The sequence below is a fragment of the Osmerus eperlanus genome, chromosome 7, assembly GCF_963692335.1.
Source record: "Osmerus eperlanus chromosome 7, fOsmEpe2.1, whole genome shotgun sequence".
Taxonomy (NCBI): domain Eukaryota; kingdom Metazoa; phylum Chordata; class Actinopteri; order Osmeriformes; family Osmeridae; genus Osmerus; species Osmerus eperlanus.
Genome location: NC_085024.1, coordinates 10,478,062 through 10,490,456, shown reverse-complemented (window position 1 = coordinate 10,490,456; position 12,395 = coordinate 10,478,062). Strand labels below are relative to the sequence as shown.

At 40.4% G+C, this 12,395-nt stretch overlaps 1 protein-coding gene across 1 annotated transcript; it reads left to right on the top strand.

The window, feature by feature from the left end:
• Window positions 1-9,453: 9,453 nt before the first annotated feature.
• On the top strand, window positions 9,454-12,316 carry cmtm8b (CKLF-like MARVEL transmembrane domain containing 8b). Its single transcript, XM_062464798.1, has 4 exons — window positions 9,454-9,887; window positions 10,415-10,573; window positions 10,778-10,897; window positions 11,130-12,316. Exons 1-4 carry the CDS (start codon window positions 9,753-9,755, stop codon window positions 11,214-11,216), a joined length of 501 nt encoding a protein of 166 aa, XP_062320782.1. The 5' UTR covers window positions 9,454-9,752; the 3' UTR covers window positions 11,217-12,316.
• The last annotated feature ends 79 nt before the right edge of the window (window positions 12,317-12,395 follow it).

Sequence of the window (12,395 nt, the reverse complement as noted above, 5' to 3'; positions counted from 1 at the left end):
TGTGTGTGTGTGTGTGTGTGTGTGTGTGTGTGTGCGTGTGTGCTTCGCACATATGCGTGAAGAATTTGGAGTGCCTTTGGACCTATTGGGCACCATCAGATGTGTGTTATCAGGGCTGGGCAGACCCTGCTGCTGCACCACAGTGTTATGAAGCACAACCAAGCAATACTGTCATAAAACACAGAGGCCGACTATTACCAGGCCTCTCATCCTCACATACACGCATACACACACACAGCAACACACATCCTCATCACAGATCTGTTTGGCCTGGATGGGTGTGAACAGCAAGGAAGTAACCTTGAAGAGCTATATGTGGCCATGCATGCCTATCCCCGAGATCTGTAAAGGAGAGTTAATGAGGTGACGTTTGAGGGACTAGCTTGTTGGAATGGAATGTGGTCTCGGGACTCAGTCACGGTCTGATAAGTCCACTCCTTAGTAATGGCCTGACCTTAAGGTGGCTATCTGGGATGCATTAGCCGGAGGGAGTTCAAGTGAATTGGCCCATTAGATGATATTGACAGATACAGGAGGGTACAGGGGGTGTGAAAGTATGTTGGTGCACATCTAGATGGACTATCTGCACCCTAAACACTTGTGTTGTGGTTTGTAGTTATACTTCAGTACATCCATTTTCACACATGATTAGGTCACTGTATGAACACGCGCTGTGCACAGACATAAACACACATATTACACATGCAGTTGTGCACATATGTATTACACACTCGTACACATAGACGCTGCACCGATTGATAGCCATCTATTAAAGGTCATATTAAACGGCCATATTTTAATGTTGCCTGTAAGTAGAAAAACATGATAAAATGCACCTTAAAGGCAAGTTTTTCCAGTTCTGCTGCCTCCAACTGGATGGTCATGAGATATTAATAATTACTGATAATACTACTGATTTTTTCAAGTTCACATATACTGATCTGAAACAGTGTCTTTATATTTTCTGCGAATGGTAGTAAACTGAATTTTATTTTGTATTCAATTTTTGGATACTGGGCTTTGTTTGGTAGTCAACAAAACAGACATACATTTTTCTCTAAAACCTTCATTAAAAGAATCCTGGTGCTGTCTCTCAGTGGGATGGATCTGTGCGCCCTATGCCCAGGGGAACAGTCCTCTCTCCCCAGGGAACGACCACTCCGCCAGGCACGTCCTTAAACATTTCTTGGAGGTGACCAAGTCTCACTGTACACTAAATAAATGTTCCTTTGCATTCCTCTGACTGGCAGTAGGGGTTGAGAGATTGTGACATTTTATGCCCAGAATAAACAATGCCAACCCATTTCCTAACACACCATGTAGTCAGTTTTTTTTTAACTGTGCATCACACTAAACTAATGTAACTATGTGTTACCTAGAGGATCATATAAGAGTTTTGAACATATTGTTGGAGACTTATGTATACATTTATGCATATATTTTTACATATACTGTATGAACACGTTTTTTCGACCAATTATTTTGATGCATGGATAATAATTGTAAACACTTACTGTTCCAACCGATTGACACTTTCAGTAAAAGTGAATGAAAGTTCATATAAACTTATTTCCTGTTTTATCACACTTGCAGCCCTCTGTGCAATTTCTTTTTTACATAATCACATTATCTTCTATTCTGGTTCAGTCTAGAATGCTGTTGTGTATTCTGTTTTCATTGCCATTCATTTAGGCACGTAAAGATATATCTAGTATGGTTGTTCTTTTTAAAATGTATATTCCTCTATATATATTATAGTAGTATTATTATTTCATATTCAATTCTACTATTACTATCTAATTCAGCCAAGAGAGACAGTGATAGAGAGGATAAAATAGCAGTAATATTATTTTAAGGGGTCATTTGAGGCGGATATTGTTCTCAAAAAGACTGGATTGAAGAAATGCCTCTGGCCTCCGGCCTACACTCCTCCACACACATTATTCAGCACTGTCCTATGACCTGTCCTAATCAACATGACTCATGTTCATTTATTTCTGTACCAGAGCCATCCTATGAACAATATTTTCATAGTAGTTTTGACAGTAAAAATATGTTGTTGAAGAAATAAGGATCAATCTATTAATAATACATCTTAATATAATACCTATGATATAAAATATTTATCAGCAGGTTTCAGTTCATACAAACTACACTTTTAGAAGAAATAACAATTTTACAAACAGTTCCAATTGGATTGTTAATTTTAGGTTATAAACAATCTCAAATTTCAACCTAAAAGGTATTGTTTGTAAAATGAGGATGTTTACAGTTTTAACAATACTCTTCATAATTACTTTGAAGAAAAAGGACCCACAAAAACCAATCCATTTGTTATATATCTTGTTATTGTGTCTCCATTCAAATGGAGTTCCCCAAATCTTCAGAGCCTCCATGACAGGTGACACAGTACAGATGTGGATCCACTCCTGTGTGTGTTTTCATTGTCAAACATGGACGCTACCATTACACAGTCGGGGTGGGGGTGAGGGGACGGTGGGGCCAAGAACCACTAGTCGTTTTTTAAGGATTCAAATTCAGGAGCCATTTCTCCCCAGCTCCTTAAATTTCGGGTCTGCGGCGAGACTTGTTCTTATTCAGACACAAACCCCCTCGTCTGAACGGCGTATCGACTGAACCGACAGGGAAAGAGAGAGCGAGAGAGTAGAGAGAGGAGAGGGGGGGGAGAGAAAGGAAATAGAGAGAAAGGGAGAGGGCTGCTGAAAAATTCATGCCTGTGCCAGCTCTCTCCATTCCCTGCCCAGCAGGGAGTCTGCTTTGATACCTCTCACTCCCCCAGAACAAAATGCAAATGACTCTCTCCGTAACATGGAGAGAATATCTCTCTTGAAAACGATACGATCTGTGGCCAAACAATGAATAATATAACCAGGGTTCATTCTGGGGGGTGGGGGGGGGCAGGGGGTGGTGGATTCATTCTACACACATCTGCCCTTTTTGTTTTGGACATTATTGCTAACTGACTGACCACCCAAAATCTCCATTTCGAGATTTCAATACTGCATCAAAAATCATCAGGTCCACAAAATTCATGGCTAACGGAAAAATAAAATTCTATGTTTGAATGGCTAACTACATTTAGTATCAAACAGTTCCTTTCTCAAGGTTACAAATAACCTTGGAGCACATTGTGTACTTGAGACGAAAAAGAAATTCTCCAAAATGATTTCTTGATTTTAAGAGTGGGAGAATAACTATGTGGGAATGAAGCTTTAATCCAATACTGGGATGATTATTTAATTAAAAGTGAGAAGACAGAGAGAAAAGAGAGAGAGAGTGCAGGAGAGAGAGGGCGATGAAGGAAGAGATATTGGCTTTGACAGGTAGCCCAGCAGGGGTCTTGTGCGCTGCAGTCTGACTGAAGATCTATTCCTTCACTATAGCGACGCTTCAGGAATGCTGATTAGATATGGCCTGTCATTCAGCCTCTGTATATAACCTGACATACAGCCCCTGTCTATAACCAGACATGCAGTCTCTGTATATAACCTGAAATACAGCCCCTGTCAATAACCAAGCATTCAGCATCTGTCTATAAGAAGACATTTAGTATCTGTCCATAACCAGGCATTCAGTATCTGTCTATAACCTGACATACAGCCCCTGTCAATAACCAGACATTCAGCATCTGTCAATGACCAGACATACAGGGTCTGTCCATAACCAGGCATTCAGCGTCTGCTTATAACCAGACATAAAGCATCTTTCTATAAACTAGGTTATCTTTGTTTGTTTCGGCAGGGAGGGGTCAAGTTGACTGTGGTGTGCGTGTGTGTATGTGTTTGTGTATGTCTGGACACTGAAATAAGTGTGTGTGTGTGTGTGTGTGTGCATGTGTGCATGTGATTGGGTGTGTGCATGTGTGTGTGCATGTGTGTGTGACTTTCACTTTGTTGGGACAACTAGTAACAATATCTTCCCCACAGCAGGAAGTCATGGTGGCCAATTACGTGACAGCATCTGGGCTGGCATGTGACAGAGGTGAAAGCTGGTGGCTTCTGCTGTGTGTGTGTGTGTTTGTGTGTTCGCGTAGGTGGAGAGTCTGGCAGCTTTGTCTTTGCGTGTGCATGCGTGTGTGTACATGGTGTGTGTGTGTGTGTGTTTAGGCTACAGGGGGGCATTTAGGGGACAGATATGGATCCTGAATTCTCAGCGGGCTCTGGGAACTGAGAAGTGTGAGACGGCTACACAGTCACTCACAGACCACACCACGGATCAACAAACAGCTCCGCAGATGAGGGGTGTGGCTGACATATTACACGATGACGTAGCCTGGTAAAAACAGCGAACCAGGAACCAGAACGCAATACACACACCATTAGCTTCATTTGAACATAACAAAAATCTTCCGTTTCCAGCACATAGGAGGATCCCAGGAAGATGTATGAAGATGTATGAAGTTACCCTTCCCCCGACAATGTTTTTTTCCAGATCCTAAACCGCTCAATCGGTAATATCTGTGGATAGTAAAAAACAAACGCTCTTTTAAATAATATATGTATATAAAACACACAGATAGGAATATGAAAACATCAAACACATGCACACACACACTGATAATAAGCAGGGCCCCCTAGTTTGTCTGGGGGCCCTTCTCTGACTTGTTTACATTAGTGGTTGCCATGGTAAACATCTCATGCTGGGTCCGGGGCCAGGGTTGGTATAGGTGCCCTCTGTGCCTGCTGGCAAGCTAACAAAGCCAATGGAGTTGTCACATCTGGTGACAGGAATGTATGTTACATATGTAAATGTACACGTCTTTTTTCTGAATATAATAATGTAGCCTATGTTTAATTGTATTCATGCAGTCCAAAGCTCAGAATCTCATAACCAGAACAGAAACCTGCCTATATTTGCTTCACAGATTTGAAGTAGTTTGTTCATTCAACAGTTTGGTGAGTGATGCCAAGGTTTGTTCAGGGCCCTTTGTCTTCTCCCTCTCCTCTATCAGGTGAGCTGAAAGTTACACTGTATGCAAAGACTTGTGTTTACTGTAATCCAGAGAGGAACTGGGTCTCTGAGTGGGTCTGAGCAGACAGCTGCAGTCCTTCACAGACACACAGCTAATTAGTTCCCCTGGTGTTCCTTCTGTTTTAGACCTTCACTGACTCACCATTCTGCTACTTCAGACTGCATGGAGAGACAGGAGGCAGGAAGGAAGGATGGTAGGAAGGAAGGAAGGATGGTAGGAAGGAAGGATGGTAGGAAGGAAGGAAGGAATTCTGCTGTTACTTTCAGTTCTATTATAGTTTCCATGGTCAGTTGTTTTGTATAGTATAGTATAGTATAATGTAGTGTAGTACAGTACAGTATTGTATGGTACAGTACAGTACAGTATTGTATGGTACAGTATAGTACAGTATTGTATGCTACAGTATAGTACAGTATTGTATGCTACAGTATGAGGTTTCATGAGGCCTTTATCTAGGATACACAAGATCATTCACTATTTTCTTAGTTAAAAAATGGATAAGGGATGATTTACATTAAGGTTACATTAAATGTACCTGTAACATGTAACAACATATAACAATACCAATAGCGAAAATATTGCAGGGACATAGGAAGGGCTGTATTAGTAAAATAGTATTAAATGTTACCAGTACAAGTTCTTACAATAGTGTAAGTAGCACAATATGGAGGAGGGGATAAGGGGTGAGGGGATATTGTGAAGGTGAAGAAAAAGTGTAAGGTCCTTGAACATTGATCACATTAAACTGTCTAAAACACAGCTTGCAAGTTTAGTATTTGACTTTATCCAGATTATCTGATAAATCTCCTTGGTAATCTTGCCAGAGCTGCACCTGCATTACAATGCTTTAAACTGGATTACTTTACCCAAGAGTATCATTAAACAGTCATCTCTTTATGTATGATTACATAAAAATGCTTTTCTAAACCTTTAACACCTGTATCTCCGGCTAGACTTACTGGTATTGATAATAATTTTAAAAATCTGATAATTCAAGGGAAACCAGTCAAACAATAGACTCTCCTTCATAATTACTCCACCAAATCTAAGATGTACATGTTACAAGGCAGGATTACATATTGATTAATGCAAAGCCTTTTTCTGCAGGTAATTATAACAACTTGCTGAGACTGACTGACATGACTTGGAATGAATTGGTTGTATTCTCAGGGTGAATCTGTCCATTCTCTCTGAAAATATTTAGCCGTCTGGATCATTAGAGCTTCTTTTCACTGTAAATCTATAAATCATTATACATTTTAAAAAGGTGTATTAAAAGGGATGGGTTTTTCACTACTGGGTTGTTTAGAAATCGGTCTGAAATACAATCTGCTGTGGATGTAAACTGCAAACCATGAAAGAGGCCAAGAACAGTTTACAGGGCCTTCATGTGATGCAGAATAGCATACAAGAAGGTTCATCTGTCTGAACTAAGTATGATGAATAAAGCTATATCTTAAACTAGAGTTTTTGTTACAGTTTTTCTCAATTGCTAAGACAAATTTCTTGAATGTGTACTGTGTTTTCTCCAAACTCTAAACACATTATCATACTTACACTCTTTTGGCCAAACCCTTGACTTTTGACCTAAAATCAAACACTGTAGTTAAAACGTCATACAAACCTAACTTTGAATTCAAAATACACACAAAGCCCTCAAATAAAATCAACCTTCTGAATACCCTTTACACACTGCTGGGAGGAATTGAAAACACTATTATAAAAAGGTTTTCATGAACCATTGACGATAATGTGTTGCTGAATTTTAGATATGTTCCACCTCATGAGTTTGACATGATGTAAATCATAAAAATCACAAATCTTGCAATTGTCCTTCTTACAGGATGTTTATTTTCTATTTGCATTATACAGCAATTGCATTTTGAGCTGTTGTTACTGTAGTGGTCACATTATACAAATAGTTGAGTACGCTACTGTACTGTTCATTCTTGGTCAGCATCCTGTCTCTGACCAGGCCTGAGCCTGGTTAAGGGCCTTACCTTTTTATTCATTCGAAACCCTTGATTGCTTTGCTTGTTAATGTTTACACATGGATAATTGGTTGTTAAGGGTTTTTGAATTGCGCTGGTTTCAGTTTACTTATCAAACGAATGACATAATGGTGACAATTGTGTCTTAAAGTGAGAGGTGTGTTTAGACTTTTGAAAAGAAGTGTGAACGAACCTGAGAAATGTGTCAAAAAGGGTAAATTGTGTTCAAAGACTTGGGTAGCCCGGGTGCCAGCCGAACTTAGCCCCGTCCACAAATTATTTTGGTCGGGAATTTGGGTCTGGGGTCGCTCGGTTGGGGAAAAACTATGTCCGAACAAGAGCTGTTCGGACCAATCAAATTGTCAGGGCGGGCTTTATACGATGATGGACAGATGATAAACAGTAACGTAATCAACCACGTCACCAAAGAGCGCTCGGGTTGAATTTTGTTTTCAACAAACAACGTACTACGTTGCTCTGATTGGTTGTAGGTCTATCCAATTGAGCGAAGAGGCATTTTTTTCCGGGTTCGGTTGAAACACGCCCCATACTCACAGCCCAATGGAGCGGTATCAGACTCATATTCTGACTAGAATTATGAGTATGACAACGTCAGGCTAGGGTACATGGTCTTTCTGCTGGGATTTGGCAAAATGGTTTTGGGAGGATGGCTTACACATACCATTTTTGTGTGTTAGCAATCGAGAAAATAGTTAAAGAAAATAATTTGCAACATAAAACGTTTTCATTCTGCTGTTTATTTTAAGGATCATAGATCCTTCAATTACGAAAATGAAATATTACAGAGAAATGTTTAATGAGAGAATCTAAATTCTATTCAACAAGTGGCCCTTGTTGAATAGATGCAATAGTTATTCACTGACAAAAATAATTGTATTACAGTATTTCATACTTCTCTGTTTGTATTTTTGAACTCACTGTGAGTCATTAGACTGCTGAAGGACAAAAAGGATTTGTGACCCCTTATTTCATGTTTTACATAACTGCAACACTTCCACATCCTGTATGGTCTATAATACATAATCCTGGCATTGGCCTACAAACCTCCATTAGAGATCTTTGAGAAAAAGTCTTGTGCTCTTACTGTAAGATCTGAGGCAAGATACTAGCAGCTGGAAAAGGCTTGGCTAGAGCAAAATGCTTCGGCAGCATTTTCACCTATATGTATTCATAAATAAACAATGTAAACAACAAAGTGAAAACTGGCTTTGATGTTGGGGTATAGATCACTACGGTATTATCGGACAACCACTCAGGTGGGATTTAATTTAGTGGAAGATGGATTCTTGATATGTCCTGATACGTATGCTACAGAAAACTATAAAAAGGTGCAAGAGAAAGAAAGATTGGGAAAGAGACAGAGAGAGAGGGGGAGAGACAGAGAGAGAGAGAGAGAGAGAGAGAGAGAGAGAGAGAGAGAGAGAGAAAGAGAGGGGGGGGAAGAGAGGGGGGAGAGAGAAAGAGATAGAGGGGGAGAGACAGAGAGACAATGGGAGAGACAGAGAGAGAGAGAGAGAGAGAGAGAGAGAGAGAGAGAGAGAGAGAGAGAGAGAGAGAGAGAGAGACAGAGACAGAGAGAGAGAAATAGAAAGCGAGAGAGACAGAGAGAAAGAAAGAGAGAGGGGGAGAGAGGGGGAGAGAGAGGGGGAGAGACGGAGAGAGAGACGGAGAGAGAGACGGAGAGAGAGACGGAGAGACAGAGAGAGTGTGCAAGGGAGAGCAATATATCTCCCGGTGTACAGGATTCCTTTCAAAATATATACTTGATGGTGATATGTGATTCAGCAAATCAATGTTGGAGGTTAAGTCTCCTGTTAAAGACAGTCAAACACAGTTATTCTAACATGCTGTCAATTCCTTACTTAATATAACGATTTAGGCCTATATTAATACCTTCTGCACTGCATTTCAAGGTCTGGGCATAAGCAGTTACTCCAAACATACACATGTATTTTTTTGGACCACTAGCAAGACTTGTGGCAGTTAAATAACCATGTATTGTTATTCCAAAGGTATGGTTATAATTGTATTAAATCTATATCTACATTTGTAGTTCATTCACTTAAAACCCTGTCTTGGTTTTCTCAGTTTGTCCATTGAAAAAAAAAAAAAAACGAAATTATTGTTCCACGCATGGCAATATTCTGCCATCTGTTGGTGGGAAAAGTGAAATCTTCATTTACTGTAAAATAAACTAAAAATAGATATTGCTGTATTATATAGAGAAATGGATTGCTCTAAACCATAAAGCCCATATTCCTTATAGAGGAAGCTACACTGCACATGCACCTACCTGATAGGTAGATAGACAGAGAAGATCACTCTGCTTTACCCAAAGATCTGTTTTAATTCAAGGCAGTCAATGACATTGCCTCAAACACTTGTGGGCCTGTATGGAAAATTTAAATATAACCAAGCTGACTGTCCTAATGTAAATGACTAAATGTAAATGTAAATCAGTCTGAAACTGGTTTTGTCACGGCAACAATCCTATCATTGGACATTTTCCTAGTGCCCAGGATGTGGAAAGAGTTCCTATTTTTTTCAATTTGTACCATGATAGAAAGCCCACTCACGACAAAGTGATTAGGCAATGGTTGGATGGACTTTTAGCATCGGTCTGTCAGAAAAATGACAAGACATATTTTTACGTGACACTGAGGCATTATTGTATCTCTTCCGTTAATGCCTGTGCAAATTCAGGACATCCAGGCCCTCTGACCCAAATAGACAGAACAACAGCGAAGATGGATGTTATTGCTGCCCACACGGTGATAATAACTTCTAGGAGCAGTCCACCTGAAAGCTTTCCTGCCTCCACTTTGGCTGATGACAACAGCTTCATCCGCTCTTATTCGGGGGCCCTTATTTGCTTTGAAATGGTAAGAAAAATATTTCATGCAGATGTTGTTGCTGAGCCTATATGTCAAGCCTAAACTCATTTTAACAGATGGGAGACCATGTATTTTGTCACATTTCACATCTTGATGATAGTGGGTGTTGTTTTACCTCAATAATCTACATTTTAAATACCGTGAATAGACCAGTTAGATATTATGCAGCAGGTTCATGCCTTTTCAGAAGAAAACAGTACTTTCTAGTTTCTCTACATAATCTCTGGCTGTCTGTGATGAAGGCTTTACTCCAGGCCAGCACTTGTTTTATTAACCAGCAGGGCAACAAACCAACCATGTTTATAAATATCCTTGTGGGTTATTTGGAAGTAATTTATTGTATTATATTCTAGTGGTGCTGTCATTTGCAAAATGTTTGTAGCAGGGAGAGCATGTAAAAAAAGTAGGTAAAATATCACGCTAAATACAATTTGATACAGTTGTGTTTTCCTCTCTTCTCTCATTCTCTCCCCAACCCCCGCACCCTCTCCTTTCTTTTCCTCTCCTCTCCTCAGGTCTTTGGTTTGCTGGTGTGGACTCTGTTAGGAGGATCTGATTACTCTCTCATCACAGGCTTTGGCTGGGTGATGTTCGTGGCTGTGATGTACTGGGTCCTCACTGTCGTCCTCCTCCTCGCCGGCCTGACTGAGACCAAGATCAGAAATCCCACATTGGTACTGCAGTGAACATCACACACTCTCACACACTCGCACGTACACACACATACAACACACGCATGCACACAAACACACACAGTGACAATCTTTTCACAGTTATGGCTGACTCCATGATGTACTCATGTTAAGTCCTTCTGTCCCCACTTCCCTCCTTTACAAACACACACACACACACGTACACATACCCACACACACATGCAGGGCCTGTGTTTCAACACCAGCGCCACAGTATTCTACCTGGTGTCAGCAGCTGTGGACACAGCTTTCGTCAGGAAAGACATTTGGGGAGGTCATAACTTCAACTGCTGGGCAGCATCGTCGGTCAGTAAACACTGAGTATGGGCCAAGTTGTGTCCTTGGGCAAGGCACTTCACCCTGCTTGCCTCAGGGGAATGTCCCTGTACTTACTGTAAGTCGCTCTGGATAAGAGCGTCTGCTAAATGTAAATGTATTCTGTGCGTGCCATCGGGCTTTCATCAGCAATTTGTTATTCAAACTGTTTTTTTTGCATGTCGTCTTCTCTCCTCCCCTCCTTGTTGACTCTTCTCTGCAGTTCTTTGCCTTCCTGGTGACCCTTTGCTATGCAGGAAGCACCTATCTCAGTTTTCAAACTTGGCGATCCAAAGATGGCGAGCAGTAGAATGACAGGCTGCTTTGTGTTCTTCACTCTTGGGATTTTCAAGATTGAAAGGGTACACTTTCTTGTGTCCGAAGAGGCAAGAACACACGAACCATGTTGTCACTACAAAGATGTCAGTCGACTTATCTTCCTGGAATAAAGAAAATGGTGAACATTACTGTAATGAATATAACTAAAAACTCCAAAAGCCACTGTGTTGTATCGTGATAATAGAATAGTTTGTGATGAAAATAATTAACTGAATGGTGCTAATCTACCAGGCTACAGAAAAGGACACACAGTACAAAAGAGTAGAAAACAGTAGACAAGGATTCCATAACTCAAAGATGTGCATATTATGGAAGTGGATGTGTAATTCCAGCCCCAGTATACGCATTGTGTGTACAGGCTGTTGGTGTCTGTAGACAGTATGAATTGCCCTGTGTCACCACCATACTCCTAAACAACATTGTAATCTAACAAGTCAGTTTGCATCTTTTTTTTGTTTTCACCACAGTCCATTCCTCAAGGTTTCAGATGTGTGTGCTGTAGACTACATTTCCCAGCAGCTCTGAGACATTTGGTGGCCTGGCTGTACCCGACCAGCTGCTGCAAACAGCACGGTGATCCAGGCCTGGGTTCAGAGGAGCCTCCTATCGCCTTCCCCTCCGACGTTACACCTCAGCACTCCAGTGCAACTCCACTGGTGCAGCATGGCTCCAACACTGCTGACGTTTGGTTTCCAACAAGGTGCTGGGGTGGGGCGAGTGGTCATACCCGTAAAACAGTTGCTACTATCAGCAGCATCTACCCACTATATTCATGTCTACATCGGTTACAAGCATTTGAAAGTTCTGTAAGGTTTACAGGTTAATTTATTTATTTGGGTTTAATCTACTAAATATATATTTACAATGTTTACACAGTTAACTACTTACATATTTGTGTTACACAGTTATTATATCGTTACGATAATCTCCAGAATAAGAATTTGAAAGTTCTTTCTGTAAATTACTGTAAGTATACTTCTTTCTCATATGAAGAGGTAGCAAGCTGCCATAAGAAACGTTTAGCTTTTAAGTAAGGGATTTTTATGCCTCTGAAGATATTTTTCTTAAAAGGTTGAGGTGAGGGCACGGAATATATTTGTATATTGAATTACTATTGATATAAACCATATTATGTGGTTTATGGTATACG